At 30.6% G+C, this 20111-nt stretch overlaps 3 protein-coding genes across 4 annotated transcripts; 2 read left to right on the forward strand and 1 right to left on the reverse strand.

Moving 5' to 3' along the window:
- Positions 1-1395: 1395 nt before the first annotated feature.
- LOC108450415 (BRAP2 RING ZnF UBP domain-containing protein 2) lies at positions 1396-5918 on the reverse strand. 2 transcript variants are annotated; one of them, XM_017748028.2, is made up of 12 exons: positions 5539-5916; positions 5244-5359; positions 4932-5040; positions 4688-4811; positions 3865-3962; positions 3604-3710; positions 3283-3526; positions 3149-3202; positions 2921-3064; positions 2745-2809; positions 1976-2030; positions 1396-1817 (listed from the first exon to the last, which is right to left on the reverse strand). In XM_017748028.2, the coding sequence occupies exons 1-12, from the start codon at positions 5725-5727 to the stop codon at positions 1737-1739; spliced, it is 1386 nt and encodes a 461-aa protein (XP_017603517.1). In that variant the 5' UTR covers positions 5728-5916; the 3' UTR covers positions 1396-1736. The 2 variants fall into 2 exon arrangements, with proteins under 2 accessions (XP_017603517.1, XP_052885090.1); XM_053029130.1 differs by lacking the exons at positions 1396-1817; positions 1976-2030 and having other exon boundaries at positions 2746-2809; positions 2895-3064; positions 5539-5918.
- Positions 5919-12281: 6363 nt separating this feature from the next.
- Positions 12282-14430, forward strand: LOC108452402 (putative UPF0481 protein At3g02645). The gene has a single exon (XM_017750183.2). It carries the CDS (start codon positions 12475-12477, stop codon positions 14146-14148), a length of 1674 nt encoding a protein of 557 aa, XP_017605672.1. The 5' UTR covers positions 12282-12474; the 3' UTR covers positions 14149-14430.
- Positions 14431-17167: 2737 nt separating this feature from the next.
- On the forward strand, positions 17168-18171 carry LOC108452373 (uncharacterized). Its single transcript, XM_017750154.2, has one exon. It carries the CDS (start codon positions 17630-17632, stop codon positions 17987-17989), a length of 360 nt encoding a protein of 119 aa, XP_017605643.1. The 5' UTR covers positions 17168-17629; the 3' UTR covers positions 17990-18171.
- The last annotated feature ends 1940 nt before the right edge of the window (positions 18172-20111 follow it).

Genomic DNA, 20111 nt, shown 5'->3' on the forward strand with positions numbered 1-20111 from the left:
ATCGAAACTGTGTATTTTAGTGTAAAGTAAAATTGAAGTCGCTGTTGGTTTGGCTTGACTTTTGTGGTGAGATCATGTGAGATGCTACGAACTTTTGTAATTTCCTGGTTTGGGACCATTGGTGAGCCACTTCTGAATATACCCATGTTTCCTTTGCACTAGAATGGTATGTTTCTGTCTTTTTTACTTTTTGACGGTAAATTTGAAACGTGGTCAACCAAAAAGGTGGGTTTGGTTTACCTCCCCCGGACCACGACGGGTCTTGTCAGTACTGTTTTGTGCCTTAAAACTGAATGCTGGGCTTTGCCTATGTCAACTAAGAGCAAGCTCGAGTTTCAGGACCACGCCTAGTTCTTGGAAACCCCTTTCCACTGGTACTTTTTTACCTTGAATCTTTGATATTCAAACACTAACTCTGGAACTCTACAATTGTAATTACGCTTGACACAAACCCCCACCACCATAAACTGCCAATGCCAAGGGACATCTCTATATGTGTAAATTATCCCCCCTCCATGTAAAAAACTATAATTTATGAGTACTTATGAAAACAACAAAATTAATTAGTGCCACACTCACGTGCCAGCAGACTAAAATGTAATATTTGATATATACTCTTTATGCAACGAGTTACTATTTATTGTTGTCAAGAAAGTCTTTGAGGTCTTTTATTTATTCTTGTCCGGAAGCAATGGGAACCGAGTGCCTTCCAAAAATTTTGAAAACATATAGAGCATACATATTTATGTGTGTTTATATGCTAAATGAAATTAAATTAATAGTCTCAAACGGGAGCAAAATCAAGTTGCGGACTGTTTAGCTAAACAAGCTTTGCTCAAAAAAGGAGATTCGCAAGTGTTTGATGATCCACCCGAGACAGCTTGTGCTCTAATTGATAGGAACAAATATTCAGATTATTCTTATGATTAAGTAATTTACTTGTAGTTTTGTTTGTCTCACCAAAAAAAAAATTAATAGCCTCAAATTAAACTTGTATCTTTTATATTTATATTCTTGTTTTTAATTTATTTTTGACATTGTAAAACTAAAAAGATTAGAATTACATTGTTATTTATCTCTTGATTTGTAACTTGTATTCTTCTGTTTCATCTTTATATTCATATGTTTAAGCTGCTGATGAGTGGATCCATGATACCCTTTTTGTTTAATCTTCTTCACGGCCCCAAAAATCAAGCGACAAATATCCACCACTGAACACCACCTAATGTGATCCAACACAAATATATCATGTACATTATAGTGCACGCCATCCTTGTTTCTTTATATTACTCCACTGAGTAACATTAATTTAAAGATTTGGCAAGCAAACCAGAGAATAAGTGAATCTAAACGTTGATCCAATTTGGAGAGGCTACGGGCACTGCAAAACATATGTTTACCAATACTAATACATGTTATACCATGCGGATCGAAATTACAAGGGACTTGAATATCAGATATCCAAAAAAAATTTATCATAACCCATGATATATTTAATATCCTAATCCCAAAGTTATCTAAACTATTAAAAAATTCAGATATCCGATTTTTTACAATCAATTTGCATCCTACAGATGTTATATAACATATATTCTTTTAATTACTTTCTCTTTTTCCTTTAGTCATTACTGATGGAACAAAAAAAGGGAACCCCATGATTTAACCAATTTCAAGAAGCATTATTTTCTGGAAGGAGCTTTTTTCGTTGCTCACCCATCCCTGCTGCTTGTTCACTGTTATCGTCCATTTTCATTAGAAACTGACGATTGCTCTACTGCCTTCCCTGCTGCTTCAAGCTGTGCCATCAACTCTCGAAGCTGCAAAGTCAGTGGAAAAAATAGTCCGCAGAATATTAATAAATAAGTAAATTAAGTATACCTGGCAATGCTCATAACACAGATACAGAAAAGAAAACTTGACTATACAATTAACAACAGAGCACTAAATCCGTTTGAATATCCAAATAATGCCTTACCTGATCCTCCAAGGCCTGAATTTTACCAACCTTCATCCTCAAAACCTTCTTTTCCCTGACAAAGTTTAACCTCAACGTTAAATCAAATAGAAAAAGTACAACACATTAACCTGTAATAGTTCATTATGCATTTGAGTTGTAGATCAAATTACCATTTCCATATAGAATCAGTTTTCATGTAGTTAACAGTTACAATTGTAAGCATCCACAGTTATCAAAACCACATAACACAAGGTTTCCCTCTGTAGATCCATATGAAAAGTTTTTCTAACACCAGGACTGTGTACCAGCAATACCTCTAGGACCATAAAATGTTATTAGAAACCTAAAGTGTATTTTAACTGATTTCATCACCATCATACATGGTGAATTGAAACCTTTCCCTTTTCTCATTGATGTTGATAGGAGAATTTGCCCAAATACATCCTTTGCTTACCAAGAAAATGTAAAATGCCAAAAAAGTCCAGCCAGTCAAATTAACATCTAATGATGAACAGCATCCATCTCCAACATTCTCATTACAATTTATGTGATTATGGATTGTAAAGGGACAGACATCCAACCCAAAAATACAGTAAATGACAAATTGATGGCAAAAATCTGAAGTGTTAACATAAGCAGAAATAAATGTCTGATATAACTTTTCAAAAGTTCATTGAGAAGTTACAAAGGTCCCTTCTAGTTTAATAACATCAAAACATGTCAAAGACAACAGCATGCAAAAAAGTTGTTGCTGTAACCTACAAAAAGTGCTAGACTCTAACCATACCTCTCTTCAACTTCCAACAGCTTTGCTTTCCATATCTCCTGGTTTTTCAAAAGATTCTCGTTGAGCTACAGACAGAAACAGCAAATTTCGTACTTAATTAATGTGTTAAAGAAAATAACTTTTGAAACCAGCCAAAAATTTGTGGATAACCTTAAGGTCAAGAGCTTATTACTCACATCCTCAAGAAATTTCTTTTCCTTCACACATCTTTCCAGCTTGGCCTGCATTTTCTGCCGCTTTTGCATAACAGTCTTGTTAACGGCATCAGCAATTGCCCTCTCAGTTTCTTCATTTTCTTGTTGAAGCAAAGTCTCAAAATACTATAATTAAATCAAGCTCGCATTAACTGTAAGCTTAAAGAGTAACTCTTTCAATGTTACAAAACAAGGGAAGCAAAAGCTTACCACTTTTTGGTTCTCAAGTTGGGTGCGAAGTAGTTCATTGTATTCATTAACAATCTGTAAAAGAAGACCAGAATATTACACAAAAGCACCAAAAACAAAAGGTGAAATAAATAAATATATATATATAATCCAACCTCAGCTTCACAGGTCAACATAGCCTCATTAACTCCAGAATCTACACAGTGACAGCTCCCGCAGCCATCACTAGCATGCAGACAGTGTGAATTCAATTCAACTAGCTTGCCATCAGTTTTGGATTGAATTAGACGATGAACATAATTATCACCAGCATAATCCCAGACACGCTGTGTTTCCAGTTCAAGAGAATAGCAGTGTTGTGTTTCTTTCCAATGTATTATAGCATGCCCCCCTTTATACCTACATTAATATTTTGCTTCTAAGAAACAGCGCAACAAATATAAGAAAACGTTGATGAGAGAAAAGAAAAATTTTACCTCCCACAGCCAACAAAACCACAGATGACACAAATCCAAAGGTTCTCTGAAGTCTGACAGATGAAACATTTTGACTTTTCAGGCTGCTGCTGGCAATATCGGCATACCTGCAACAAAGTATTTGACATTCAATATACTTCAATTGTTTTCTCCAGATTAAGAGCAGGTGTATGAAATGACTTCCATAAGATACAACAGCAGTATGGTCGCAAATGACCGAAAAAGATTAAATAGTAGAAAAAAACAATCATAGTCACTTACTGGACAAGAAGAATCAGTCCATTTTGAAATGCAGGAGCAATGGAAAGAATGATTACAGATGGTTGTGAGGATCCCACTAGCATCCTGGTCTAATCTCTCTGTAACAGAAGGCAAAAAAAAGAGATGAATATGATGCCATCTACAATTTCCTGTCCCATGAATATGCACTAAGCTAGTGAAAACTAAATCTGATGATTAGAGACATAGAACTGCCTTAAGGAGAAGTATGCAAGAAAGAAAGCAAACAAATAGACGGTTAATGGAAGAAGAAAACGGAGCATCAAGGAGAAAATCATTGAGGGTATTGTGTGGCATATGGGGTGCAGCCTGTTAGAAAGATGCAGAACAGAAGGATATTGTGTAATGGTTTGATCTGGTTAGCACATCAGTACAAATTCAGAATTAGCAACCTTGGTTTGATATGGTATGACTCAACTAGAGGACCAATACATTATCTCCTTACCGCCAATCCAGCAGAAAATTCAGGTCTAACCAATGCCATTTGAATCTTAACAATTTTACTTTGCACAGTGGATACAGTTGACCATTAAACAGGCCAGAAAGAGAACTACATAATTTTCCTTATTATTTTAGTCCACCTGTGGCTAGGGCTTGGCTGCTTTAAATCAAAAATTCCTTAAAATGGATGTACAAAACCAGCAGTTAAAGTCACAATTCTTCTCAACAATTTCTTTTTATTCTTTCCAAAAAATTTGATCATATTGGTCTAATCTACAGTAACTTTGCGATTAAGAAGTAACGAAAAAGGGTACCATAAAGAGAAAAAGGAATATAACTTTAAAATCAGAGTTGATGTAGGTACCTAGACAAACTGGACACGAAGGCTGCTCAGTTGAACTTGCTGGGGGAGACTGTACATGGTCAAGGGAACCGGTGTAGCCTGTAAACTGCACATCCAGTGTAAAAAGCACACGGCAAAGTTCTTCCTAAATAAACCCAAAATTAGTAAAATAAGTAGTTTAAAAAAACAATAAATAATGACATCATAATAAACATAGATAATTTAATCAACACTATACTTTCCCAACAAGAAAAAGAAGCCCTACCTCAAGTGAATTAAATTGTCGGTTGTTAAAATGTTGATAGAATTTATCTGTGGAGTCTCGACTATCAAATCTTATCAAAACACTATAACGATCCTCCATTCCATCATTCCTAATCATCACCATCAAAGGCAGCAATAAAAACTCAAAATCTCAGTCAATGTGCAAGATCAGCTCTAATTATAAAAGCATTGTCTAAACAAAGGCATATCAATGCATATTATGCCAACTACAAACATTATAGTATAGTAAATCATTGACTATCGATTTCAGAATGGATGATATAATTTTGAAATATGTCAGAGCATTTTTTACCTGACAATTCTCATCTCCGATATGTGATGGATAAATGAAGCACAAAACTGACAGAAATCAGCGTATGTCATGTGGTTCGGCACCCCTAGAACACATGCAAGAGGTTTCCTTTCAACCTATAAACATATAAAATCATATCAAATTGCAGAATTAACAGTAACTCCATCAAACTCTACTAAATTAGTTGAAATTTCAGCAAAATGAAAATGAAAAACGGAATATCCTTCTGCACGCAACAAAAAGAATGACTGAGATTTCTCAAAAAATGAAATAAAAATTTAACGGAAGAGCTTACGGGAAGGGCGGATACGGTGTCATTGGAGAAGAGATGCATAACTCCACGCGTCTCTTCGATTCTAGGGTTTCCAGAAGAGAAAGGGATGGCCTCCGTATTCATGTTTGGAGATGTTAGATCGCCGGAGACAGCCGTCTCTGACTGCCGGAACTTCTCGTCGCTAGTCAACGTGCTTGAGCTTGATGACATTACTTTATTTCTTTAACTTTTGGGGTTTAAAAATGGGAAGTCGAATGAAATTTGTGAGTTCATACCGAAACAGAGAGAGAATGGGTTTCAGTTCTGTGCGAGGGACATCGCGCGGCGTGTTAAAGCATCCAATCAGAAATGCCACGTCAGAACAGCCGCCAATTATAAGTTTCGTTTAAGCAGTACTAATTAACCATAAGGTCGGGGTTTAATCCCCATTAAGATTTAATTCTTCAAAAAACACATAATATCAAAAAATTAATTACTCATACCAATATTTAAACCTATCGGAAATTCGTCTGCTCTTTTCAACTCAATATTTATTTCTAATTTTGACTTTTGAGATATTTATTCTTTTTTTTTGTTTAAAACTTTTGGTCGAATTCATAACTCACAACTTTTTTTTTATTAATGTTGCTGACGGCAATCATTAAAAAAAAGCAAGATAATTTTATATATAGATTTTGTCAATAAAGCCTTTTTTCATTTATAATATCGTAAATAAAACCTATCAAGTAATATTAAAAGCTATTTTTCCCGTAGTTTCTCTAAATATTACTTAATGAAAATGCATTATTAATTAATTTATTTATGACAGTAAATCTTAGTTTTAATTCACATAACTCTATCAAAAAATGATAATCTATTTAAAATATTAAGTATATTTTAATATAGGCTAAAGTCTAAATAAATGATAATAACTATAACATCAATAATAATAAAATATTTAAAAGAATATAGTTCAAATTATTTATATCATATATAAAATTACTATTAATTAAATAATTATAATTACTTTTATTTTATATTAATAGATATATTTCATATTTATTTAAGATGAAACATAAAAGTAAAAAATTGCATATATGATCAGATTTTAATATAATTATATAATAATTAGAATATATAATTTTATATATTAATTTATTCAATCTAAAAGTATGCTATTATAATAGTATTTTTATATGTATGTTTCGAATTTTAAGATTGAATTTGCATCCGATTAAATTTAGATCAATCAATCATAAATAAAATATTTTTAAATAGTAAAATGTTTATGTATACAAGTAAATAAAGAAACAAATTAAACTTGGGCCGCAACCTGCTCAGCACGGTCCACAAACACACAGAAAGAAAGAGAAAAAAAAAAGTAAAAGAAAAAGCATGGTATTTTCTCTCTGCTTTTTTTAAGGAGAGTCCTAATTAATTGGATATCTCGAAAGACAAATTTCAAGGCCGAACTCTAGTAAACGTGTTCAACATTATTGTATGTCACTTCGAAATATTTTACATAGATGGAACTTCAACGTACGTGTAAAATTTAATTTAATTTTAAAAATTCAATAAAATTTTAAATTTTGAATTAAATAGTTTGAGTTATTTTAACTTAATCATAATTCAAATAAAAATTAAAATTTTTGGTTTAATTCGAATATAAATTGTATATTCAATTATCTGAAAATCAGAATAAGAAAAGGTAAAACTACGTCTTTTGATAAATATTTATTTTAAAAAATTAAAAGTCAAAACTATTAAGTTAAAAGGTAAAATTAAGTTGTTTTGATAAATATTTACTCATTAAGTTAAAAGTTAAAATAATTATATTGTTTATGTAGTTAAATAATCTTGTACTTTATCTACTAGTTAAATAATCGGTCTATGTAAATGGAACATTGAGTATAAGTAATATGATTCGTTAACTCGACTCAACTTAACTCGAAAAATGTTCACTCGATTCGAAAAAAATTTAAATTAAGTTCGTTTGCTAAAATATAATTCGTCAACTTGATTAACTCGAATTTTTTTGACTTAATTCGACTCGACTCGATCAAATACTTACCCCTTTAACGTATGCCAACTATAGAGTTTTAAAATAATTTGGGTAAAACAAGCTTTCTAACAATGATTATTTTTAGATTTAAATTCAATCTAAATGTTTGCAAATGAAATTTACGACTACTTCTTTCGATGAATTATTGGTCACGTAGTCTCTGTTATTTGTTTTACTGTATATATGCAATGTTGGCTAAGAACTTAAAACAACGCAGAACAGTAATTTGCATGAAGAAAGTGAAACATCCCATGCCCAAAAAGGTAGTCTAGTAAAGTTTTTTGGGTGATGAAATTTTAGTCTACTCTCTAATATCTTTGTCTCTCACGTAAGAATAAAGAACAAGAAAGAACTTCCAAAAAACTGAAAAGATTCAAGGAACCTACACTAATCTAATTCACATGAGAAAAATAATGGTATTGACCACGCGCATATTAGCAGTAGATTATACAAATCTGTTTTTATGGAAAAAAAAGGTAATTGTTAGCATTTTCTTTACGTCAAGTCAATGGCATCCAAAGTATTATTATTTTTATTTACTTGATAAGTTTCACTCTTACGTGGCTTAATATGAGTGAATTACTGTCTCCTAACTACTTTTTAATTATTATTCTTCATTTTACTTTTGTAGTTGCTTACTTTAGTTACATTTCTCACATGTTAAATATAGGGATGAGTGTTTGATCGAATTGAGTAAATTTTTTTGAGTTAATTGAGTTGATGAAGTTTATTTTATTACTCTAATTATTCGATTTAAATTTTTTCAAATTCAAGTCGATTCGAATCGAGTGAAATTATTTAAGTTAAATTAAAAAATTAAACATATCAAATAAAAATATTTTTATAATTTAATTATTTTCATGTTATAGCACATAAATTTGAAACCATATATATTTGAATTTTTTAGAACATGATAATAATAAAAAATATTTTAGTATGATAAATTTGAATCATTAATTAACTTATTTAGACCCAAAATTATTATTTTAGAAAATTTAAAAAATCATTTTCTTTATATATTCTTTAGTATTTTTAAATTATTATAAATTTTAAAATAATATAAATTTTAGAATTTTTATAAATATTTTGAATTTTTTTTTGTAAATTTTGTTGAGAGAAATACTAATTTGCTCATTTTCAAAATTAATAAGGACTAAAGGAGTATTTACACCAATATATTATTTCGAGTTTACTTGAATAATTTAATTCGATTAACTCGAAATTTAATTTTTTTTCGAATTGAATGAAACAATATATCTTATATGGGTCAATTATCTAAATATGCTCCTGAATGAAACAACTTTCATTAATATATAATATTTATGGATAGTTATATATCTTTATATCCATATAAGTTATAAAACCTATTTCGAATTAATAATCCTTCTTTTAAGTGAAAATTAAAATAACCCATATAGCCAAAATAATAATTTTTAATAAACGTTTGCAAACATCTCCGGGCAAAGAACCTTCCTGAAATACTTTGGAGGTATACTTTTCAAGGATTGTACAATATAGGTGTAAACACGAGAAATGTATTTCTAAATACTTCTGTATTTTGAATACAGAAAAATATATTACAATTTAATTCTGTCATATTTGTAATAGGTAATTATCTAATTTCAAATTCTAAAAAAAAAATTGTTTTGGAACATAAAATATGCTTGGAAAACAAACAAACAAATAAATATATTATATAATTTTATTCAATTACTCTTTTCATCATGTCTTAATACATTAATTAAACATTTAGCAAATCAAAATGTAGGAAAAATCATCTCATGTATAAATTTCAAATTATTTAAGTGTTATTAATAAAATAACTATTTATTTCTTGGCAATTAATTTTTTATTAATAGAAGTGAAAGCACCATAGGAGAGTACAAAGCTCCAAAAAAGTTACTTGCAAATACAAGCACAAGGCACCAAAAAGGTCTAAGCCTTGGACCCACAAAACCCTATCAAGGATGGCTGCATTCAAACCCTAACCTCATCAGTATCTGCATAAAACAATTCAACTCTAAATCCCACAATCTCCCCTTGGCAACACACCTCCAACACAAACACATTGCATACAATTTCTAAAGTTGACCAATATCAGAAAGAAAATCTAAAGTTGCTGATCATCAACCAATTTCTAACAGAAGAACGAAAATCTTCCATATAAGTTCCACGGCTTCTTTAACCATCATTGCTCTCCAAAATCCTGCATTAGCCTTCCTTGATGAATATTCGTTTCCAAGTGTTTTTTTAATATTTTTCCTAAAAAACTAAAAAATGAAGCTTTTAAGTATTTTAGGGTTGCTCAGTTTCTTCATCAAAATGGGTCGGGATCCTAACAGCCTGGTTTTATGGTTTTATTAAAATTAGGGCGTGGCCCTCTTATTGCTATTTAACCCAAAAAATGTTTATAATTTAAGTAGGTATTATTCCAATATTTTTAATATAGATTCTTTTAACTTTTTCAGTTTTTACTTATAAACAAAATTGATACATAAAGAATTTATCATGAATATTAGTGAGATTTTTTTTCATAAGTTATCTGATCATAAAATTTACTTTATAGAATTAAACTCTAACTTTATAATTAAAAGATTGTAATTAATTTTTGTTATATTGAAACCCTCAAGAGATGCCACAGCCCTTGCAAAGCGTTAAACAAATAAGAGACTAGGAATTCAATTCCCTAGAGCAGCCGTAATATATATATTGATCGATGCCTATTTTTACTTTACACGGTATTATATTAATCAAAATCCAGATGCTTCACTTAACGTGTAAATCACTGTTTGGTCCAAACTCGAAAGCCCTATCCCAAAGCAGTGGTTTCTAGGCAGCAATAGAATGCACATGTGAAAAAGGTATTTCATGAAGTTTGTAAATCGTAAATTCAATTCCATGTAAGACGCGTGGCTGACTATAGTCCACCTGCCCCTCCTATCTTTTGAAACGTAAACTCCAAAGCAGCAGCAGACAATACTTACCTTTCAAATTTTTTTTTTGTTTTTTACTTACCTTTCAATTTTTTTATTTTTTATTTTGTTTTTTTACTTACCTTTCAATTTACACGTACGTTTACACGCACCAATGACCAAACCCATAATTACTCGTTTTCCCTCCAATATTATTGGACTTCATTTATTTTCATTGAAAAATTAAGAGCAACATAACTCTAATATACATTTTAACTATAAGATTATATTACTATTTTTGTTAGAGAAATAAAACTATATAATATCCATTATTTATATTTATTTTTCTTGTTTTCATTTTTCCAAAAATAGTTCCAGTTATTTTCACTGTTTTCTATTTTTATTCTAAATATTTCAATTTCATTTTATATATTACATAAATAATTAATAATTCTTTAGTGTTTCACTCAAAGAATGTGTGCTTAAGTTAGAAAGTAAAGGCAAGCAAAGTAGGCACGTTTAACCCATGAAAGCAGACTCAAGTGGGGAAAAACTAGGTATATTTAAATTTCTTGTTTCCTTCTGTAATAAAACAAATACACGCATTTGAATTTGATAGTTACTTTTTTTTTGATAAAAACCAGATAAATTAAATATAATTATCTAATAATATCTAATGAATTTTCTGCAAATAGCGGTAAGCCTTCATTTCTTCTAAATGCTATTTTGGTGATGAAGTCAACTTCTAAGTTTTCTTCTCTAGAAATACGTTCAAAATTCCATCTGAATATAGATGAGTCTAATTATCTATTTATAAGCTAATTATTTTAATTTGATAGTTACTTTTGAATTTCATAAGTTAATTATTTGTTTATAAGATACATAAATTTTTGTAGTTAGGAAGTTGAAATCAAGAAGGCAGCTTGTTGGTTTCCAGCATGTATTTCCTTTGATGAATACTGAGAACAACCTTAAAGAAGAACCTTCAAATTAAATAATATATATAAATAAACAAATAAAAAATGATTCTCTTTACTTTTTATTTTCTTAGACATTCCGTTTTAGTTACTTGACAAAGGTGTCCAAGCATCACTCTTATCAATTTCGGATTTAAGTTTAGCTTACATCTGAATCTCAATGTCTATTCACTTTGTGCAAATGTATAACAATATTCGTCCGGATTACTTCTCCAATACATTTTAAACTTATGTTATTTTCATTTATTTGTCAATAAATTTTAATTATCAAGTTTTAGATAAAATAATTATCTAAAACATAAACTGAAATATAAAATTTTATTTGCGGTACTTAATCAAGAACATATTTATATTTATTTATTTTTAATTGTTAAAATTAAAAGATTATCTATTTTATATTTATTTATAAACAAATAAAATGAAAATTAAAACTATGCAGTAAAAATAATAAAATTACATAATATTTCAGGAGACATGTGTTGCACCCAAACAGTAACATGATATAGAACAGTTAAGGAAGTGACTGACGAAATGAGTTAATTGGAAAGTTTCGAAATTTAGAGGTGATTTGATACTTTCGCTGCAATTAACCTGTTAAACAAATATAAATTTATTTATTATTTTAGTATTTTTTTTTTATCACAGATATAATTTCATTAGATGTTTTGACAATTGAGATGCATATCATTTGCTATCAAGACGTAGGCATACGCAAATGAATGGTATTGGAGAACAAAGTATCAAGTATATTAGAACATGAGGAAAGCATTTTTCATTTTCTTAATTCATACAAAAAATAAATAAATAATAAAGAAACATAAACGAAGCTAAAGCTGAAGCCAAAGTTGGTGCCAGACCTAATGATATTGATAAGGTTGTTTATAAATTTGCACCATTTTCCTTGTTATAAATTAAAAGGGACATTCTCTTTTAAGTCTATCACTCAACCCCCTTACTTCCATTGTACCAAAAGAAAAAAAAAAGAAGAAGAAGAAGAAGAAGAAGCTTACACCTAATTATAAACACTATGTCTGCAAGCTCCACTATTATTCCAAGCTTTGATGAGACTCGATGGGTGATTAAAATCCGTCGAACACTGGAGGCAGAGCTTGAAGATGACCATGAAATCCCCGTCAGCATTTTCAATGTCCCCAAAACCCTTTTCTCTAGTGATCCGGATTCATACACCCCACAGTTGGTCGCCGTTGGTCCTTACCATTATTGGCGTCCTGAGCTGTACGAGATGGAGAGATATAAGATCGATGCTGCTAAAAGAACCCAGAAAAATATTCTAGTCCACAACAATCTCCAGTTTGATGATCTTGTTGAGCAACTCAAGAGGCTAGCGCCCAAGATCCGAGCATGCTACCATAAGTTACTAGACTTCAACAATGAAACTCTGGGATGGATGGTGGCCATTGACGCTTCCTTCTTGCTCGAGTTCCTTCAAATCTATGCCATGAAAGAAGGTAAGTTGCTTACCAGGGTTTCTTCAAGGATGTCGCATTTGGTTGATTATGCAGGTCGGAAATCTGCCCATAACGCAATCCTTAGAGATATAATGATGCTTGAGAATCAAATTCCTCTATTTGTGTTGAGAAAGATACTGGAAGTTCAATCCGCATCGCTTGAACAAGCTGATGATCTATTGCTGTCGATGATAACTGGACTATGCAAGGAGCTCTCCCCCTTCAAGATGATGAAGGTATTGCCCAAGATCCATCTTTCCGAAGCATCTCACTTGCTAGAATGTTTATATGATAGGATCGTGCCTAAACTCCAAATTCGAACGACGTCCGAGATATCCGAGCTTGAAGATCCAAATGAGACCAACAAAGGCAAACGAGAAGAGGATCAGGACCCTGGTTACGTACAGAAAGTCCTATGCGCTATATGGAATCTGATATCAAACCTAAACAAGAGTCCAATACGTCTCATCAAGAAGATTTTATCTTCAAAACCAATCAAACTCATATTCAAGTTGCCTTGGACGATCCTCAGTAAACTTCCAGGTTTTTCTATCTTGAAACAGCCTGTGGAACTTTTCTTCAATGGAGGAGATAGTGAAGGCGCCAAATCAGATGAAGAATCGAGTGCTGACAAGCCACCATTAGTGGAAGAGATTACGATTCCATCAGTTTCTGAGCTTTCAGATTCTGGTGTTCGTTTTTTGCCCACAACAGGCAACATCTCATCCATTACGTTTGATCCCAAGACTTTCACTTTATACCTCCCCACCATCAGCTTAGATGTCAACACCGAGGTGATATTGAGGAACTTAGTGGCATACGAAGCATCGAATGCATCGGGGCCGCTGGTTTTCACGCGTTACACCGAGATGATGAATGGGATCATCGACACGGGAGACGACGTGAAGCTGCTGAGGGAGAAAGGGATCATCTTGAATCACTTGAAGAGCGATGGAGAAGCTGCAGATGTTTGGAATGGGATGAGCAAGTCAATCAGGTTGACCAAAGTTCCTTTTCTCGACAAGACGATCGAAGAGGTCAACAAGTATCACAATGGACGATGGAACATCAAAGCTAAAAACATGATGAAATCTTATGTGTTTGGTTCTTGGCAGATCCTTACGTTCTTGGCTGCAATTGTGCTATTGTTGTTGATGACACTGCAAGCTTTTTGCTCTGTCTATAGTTGCAGTCGGCTTTTCCGTATCGATGCCGCCGATGCCAATGACTGATCAGTAATTTCCATCCCATCGGTAAACATTAACGCTCTTTCTCTCTTCATTTTGGTTAATTTGTGTGTGATTCTTTTTCTTCCTATTGAATATGTGTTAATCATGAACCCAAGATTTAGTCAGATTGATAGGGTATAACTTTTCCTTAAAGGATGTGGGTTGAACTTTTGAAATTTACAGATGATTTGTTTATTTATTTATTTTTACTGCAGATTCCAATGTATGGTGTTAAAAAGTATGTTAATGTAGTAATAAAAATATAAAAAGTATGGCTTTGTGTGCTTTTAGTTTCCTTTTTCTTTCATTCCAAGGTATAAAATATACTAAATTTGTAATGATGACAAAGTTCGTTGGCTTCTTCATTAATCCTCGGCTGCTTCTAAATAAAATTATCCATTGATTGTTCTCCAGCTATGGCGCTTAAAAGCAAACAAGGTGCTAATTCTGCTATGAAAAGTGCCGAGGTCCAAAACCAAAAGCCTAATCTTCTAATTAATATGCTTTGTGTCCAAGATTAAATTAAAGTCATAGTAAGCATGAGAGAGACCCAAAGTGGGAAACCTAATTATTTGAGGATAAGACGTATCTGACAAAGTGCTGTATGAAACATATATATCATCAATTGATGCTCAAACACTACCTTTATATATATACAAATCAATCTTTTTTTTTTTTTTTGGCCGAATTAGGTTTGGAAGCCCAAAATATCTGTTGGTTGTATAGTTCCAGATCAGTATTTCGACTCAAAACATCTGTCTTTCAATTTAAAATATATAAATATTAAAAAATGTATTAATATATTGAATTTTATAATTAAATTTAATTAAATAAAAATACAAGTCAAATTGAGTCAAAAGCCTCCTTCCAAAAAAAGAAATTGTACCCAAATAATTGTGCGAATCTCCTTAGTAACTTAAGGCTTTAATTTGTTTTGGCTTTATGCGTCTAACATCTCTGGTAAAGATAAAGAAATGAAATAGTAATTTCGATTCTCTAGTTATTTTCTGTTCAACAATAATTACGACCCAAATCGACTATGAGACTTGAAAACCACTACTCAACTTGTATTATAATCTTGATGAACTGTATTTACAGTATTATTGCTGTATATAATTGATGTTTCTAAGCATATAATTTATATAAAAGTTTCCAGCAAAAATCTTTATTTCTTTTTTGGAAGAGGTAGTTATAAAATTCCAACATAAATTATAAAATGAAAATATATAATTATATAGTATAGTTGAATGAAATGTGATAAATGAGAAATAAAGTAGTACATTATTTAGTTGATTGAATGTGTTGAAAGGAATGTGTAAGGGATAGATAAAAATATATATAAATTTGACTCTTTTATTATAAAATAATATTCTAATTAAAAAAATTAATTTAGTAATAGATTTATTATAAAATATTAAAAATTATTTAATAACCATAAAATGTTATTTTAAAAAGAATACATTAAAATTTATAAAATGTTTCATATTAAAATAATATAATAAGACCTTCGTTCAATAAAAAAAAAGGCAAACATATACCGTATATTTTACATAATAACATATTTATTATAATTATTTTTTCACGCAAATTCGAACAGAAAAAAAAATTCTTCACACAAATTAAACTGTTTGGTCAGATTTGATACATCTAAGGAGATGGCTGGTTATTTCCTCAACCCAAAAAGAGATCATGCATTAGAGAAAGCTCCATCTTCCCAACTCTGTAACCTTCATTTGCAGATTGTGGAATGAAGGTGACAGAAGACACAAGAACACAAGTATTATTGTAGAACCCTTCATCTCCAAGCCCCAAAAGTTATAGATTTTCTTTTTTCAGATTTTAGCAATAGTCGCCGTGGCCTTCTCCTGCCTCCACCATGTCACTAACCTAGAACATCCCAAAATTTCATCCAAGTGGTCCTCCTCTTTCTGTCTCTCTCTTTTTTTTTTTTCTTTTTTCATTTGTTTATTTCTTAAAAACCACCAGAATATCATAAATTTATAAAAACTATCCACGATTTTTTTTTTCTGGTTTGGGTTTTGGTACTAATGAATATTGCTGAAATGTGGTACTGAATATCGTTGAAATTTGATTTGGAAAGGCTGAAATCTTGAAGGGTGTTTATAAAACTTTTGTCTATTCTTGAGCATCGAATGAGCCATTTCGAAGAAGAGCTCAGAATAGAAAACGTTAAATAAATCCTGAATAGTAATTCCATTGAATATCAAATTCCATCAAGGGAAACGACCGAATCACGCACGATTTGGTTGGCTATTACAACCAACCAAACACACAATTTATTTTTCTTCTTCATTTGACATTCTTGTTTCTCTTTTTATTATTTAGGGTACTCTATTTTCTTCTGCTCCAAGTTTTGGCTTTCCATATTTGCTATTTGTAAGATTGTAGGGTTTTATCTTATCTGTTATATATATAATCAACATAAAGTATAAATTATAAAATATACTTGAAATTATTGATATTAGAAAATAGTGATACTACTAAATTATAATCTTATATCAAAACAATACACAACATTTTGCAACAAAAATTCCTCTATTGTCTTAAGCTCTCCAAAAGAACAAAAACATCTAAAGATAAATCTCATAGAATATGACAGCACAAATTTGTAATTTCCCTCGACTTTCCCACCCTAATGGGCCGGACAAGCATATGATGGGCTTATTCGTTTTAGAAAATTGAATTAATTTGGTCCAATTCAAATTATTTTTAATAATAATACATTGTTATAATAAAATATATAAATATTAATATGGGAATAATTTTAATAACAAAAATACTTTTTAGGTCAGCAATAAAAAATTTACTGATTTAACTAATTTTATGTTAAATAAATAATTTTTATGTATAGAACGTAAAATAAGTTTTCATTAATAAGTGATATGTGAAAAATAAATTAAATTAATAAGTGAAATGTGAAAAATATAATTACTTTTTCTTATATTAGGCGTGCTAAAAGGTGCCAAAGAGCATAAACTTTGGAGGGGCCAAACATAGAAATATTCCCTTTTTTATTAATAGATGCTAAAGAGTTTGAAATTTTGGGCCAAGCCCCCGGCCCCTTCAGCTACGCCACTGTAAACCGAATCCCATATTATTCAATAGTCACCGTGGCTTTTCGGCTTTGGCTCTGACTTGAAAGCTAAGCAATTAGTAATTTACTACACTACACTACTCCGCACTCGTTATCAAATGGCTAAAGATGACCACAATCGAACTTCAATTTACTGCATAAATTAATTAACATCGACATTAACCAATTCACACACGTAATGACCAAAACACCATCTTATCATATCATAATATTAGATAAATACAAAGGTCTATTTGGTAAATCAACATCGTCAATAGGTTAAAGAAACACCCTTTCACCGCTTCTTGAAACTTGAAAGCCAAGCTTAAATATTTCTTTTAGCGTAAGGCCACAGAAGTTCGTTCAAGAAACAGAAACGGATCGTTTGCAATGGCAAGCAAGAGCTCGTCGTCGCATTCTTCAACTCGGGTCTGCCTTTGCTCTCCCACCAATCACCCTGGGTCTTTCAGGTGCAGCCTCCATAGGAATTCGGATAAAGTTTCAAGCAAATCGGCGGCGACGCCCCATGTTAATAGACAGAGGGAGCGTCAGTCGAAGGCGGCGATGATGTTGATGATGTCTAATGTATCATCGTCATCGTCGAAATCAAGCTTGATCAAAGCCTTTCTGATGCAGATCATTAGACCTTCTTCCACCCACATCGATCTTCAAAGGAGGCGCAATTTCCACCCCAAACCTTCAAGGTTTAGTTCACTCAACACCTCTGCTAATGGAGTGACGGTTTCTTGATCATCTTTTAGGTCTTCTTCAATTCAGAATTTTGAGTTGTTTTTGTATATAAGAGATGCTCAAACTTTTAAACCGACAGGGATTGTTCAGGGGAGCGGTGAATTTCGGATTTTTTTTTCTTTCTGTAGTTTTTTTTTTTTTTGCTTTCCGATATTATATATTAAAAATATATGTTTCTGCCTTCCCCCGTTTGTTTATTCAAGCATAAAATTAAATATTAATGCCTTATATGGTAAAATCCAAAATTTATGTCTCTTGTTATGTTTAAGGTAGATTATAAGATATACATGGAATTAAACATGAATCTGAAATAAATATGATCTGTTTATTAAATATAAGATTGTCAAAATTTTAAAATGAAAATATATTATTTGACGCAACACAAACAAAGAGCAAAACATACAAAATCAGAATTCAAACGGTGGTGATATGTTCCCCCCAAATACGTAATATGTGGCAAAAAGAGAACATATAAGTGGCTCTTGATTGCACGCTGTGCCAGCCCACTGAGCACGATGCATGTGAATCTAATTGCCAAAATTTCATTCATATATTCGAAAATAGAGGCTCCAGCCTCCAAATGTCTTTTCGCTACTAATATTATACCACTCTGGGGTCTGGGGCCTTTAATCATGTTTGATAAAATTATTTTAATTAGTTATTAACTACTCCATAAACAATAAGCAAGGCATTCTTGTTCAGCCTTTGATTAAGAAAACGAAAGTTATGGGGGATATCTGGATGAGTGAAATAATTATATTTAAAATAGGTGGGGATCAAATCTAATCAATGCCGGCCTTTGTTAACATCATTATTAATTGCACCAATGCTAACGATATATATTTTAATCTAAAGGATAAAATATGTCATAAGTCTCTCATACTTTTTGAAAATTAAAAATTTAATCCTTGTACTTTTATTTCATGAAATTTAATAATTTTATTTTTAAATTTTAAAACTTAAGTTCAACTATTAATATTATTAATCCAACCATTAATACAGTTAAATTTTTTGTTGTGGCATTTTTTTAAAATTAAAAAGAAACTTATTCAATAGGTATGTAATTAAAAATAGTTTTGTAATTAACTTAAATTTAATAAAATAATAATAATATTAACATTTGGACTTAAATTTTAAAATTTAAAATATAAAAAATCAAACTTAATAAAATAAAAGTACAGTGACTAAATTCTTAAATTTCCAAAATTACATACACTTGTGGTACATTTTAACCTAATCTAAAATATCTTTCTCAATCCTTATCCATTGAGGATATTACTATATAGAGGGACCACGATCCATCTTTTCCAAGAATTTAAGAAAGCGACTATTTTACCCAATTATTGGTGTATTTAGAAATCATTAATTAAATCTATAATAACCTTTTGGTAATTCAATTTTATTAATTTTACATTTAATTATTAGTTTTTTTTAAATTTTAAATTTATATTTTTCAAATCACTATAAAATAAATAGAAAAGTTAAGATTTGTTAACTTTGATAAATGATAAGTTAATATTTAATTATTTTTAAAATTTTAAAATATATAATTTTATAGTTTTTAATAAATTTAATGATTTATAATTTTAAAAATTTTAAATTTTAAAATTAAATAAATACTAACGTGTCATTCGTGATACAACTCACATATATGCATTCATCTTATTTGACAAAAACATAAAATTAAAGGTTAGAAAAGATGAAAAATTAATAAAATTTTTATAAAATTAAAAACCAAATTACTCTTTTATTAAATAAGATTAAATAACCCTTTTGCTATTTGTATGTGGGTTGAAATAACAAATTTATTTTATTAAAATATAACAAAGAATTCATTTTAAAAATGATTTAAATTATGAATTATTTGCATTTATAAGGATACATCTAGAAAATGGCTCAAATAGTTTAGAGGTCAAATAATATATATCTTTATATCTATTTAAAATTTTGTAATCGTGACTTTTAAAATTTGAATTGACTGCGATATTTAAAGAATGTTGTCATTTTTGCAGACATTATTAGTCCAGTAATTTTATATTCAAATTGGAACTTATATGTTCCAACGTACAATAATTGGATGTGAGAATCTAAATTTTATAGGAACAAAATCTTCACATTTGAT

This window comes from Gossypium arboreum, chromosome 5 (assembly GCF_025698485.1).
Source record: "Gossypium arboreum isolate Shixiya-1 chromosome 5, ASM2569848v2, whole genome shotgun sequence".
Taxonomy (NCBI): domain Eukaryota; kingdom Viridiplantae; phylum Streptophyta; class Magnoliopsida; order Malvales; family Malvaceae; genus Gossypium; species Gossypium arboreum.

Excerpts from the sequence above, each read along its gene's own strand:
- LOC108450415 (XM_017748028.2), bottom strand. The coding sequence starts at position 5,727 with ATGTCATCAAGCTCAAGCACGTTGACTAGCGACGAGAAGTTCCGGCAG. Across the intron at positions 4,812-4,931 it reads GACAATTTAATTCACTTGAG|GAAGAACTTTGCCGTGTGCT; the intron begins GTAGGGCTTCTT and ends GGGTTTATTTAG. Across the intron at positions 3,527-3,603 it reads GGTTTTGTTGGCTGTGGGAG|GTATAAAGGGGGGCATGCTA; the intron begins GTAAAATTTTTC and ends ATATTAATGTAG.
- LOC108452402 (XM_017750183.2), top strand. The coding sequence starts at position 12,475 with ATGTCTGCAAGCTCCACTATTATTCCAAGCTTTGATGAGACTCGATGG.
- LOC108452373 (XM_017750154.2), top strand. The coding sequence starts at position 17,630 with ATGGCAAGCAAGAGCTCGTCGTCGCATTCTTCAACTCGGGTCTGCCTT.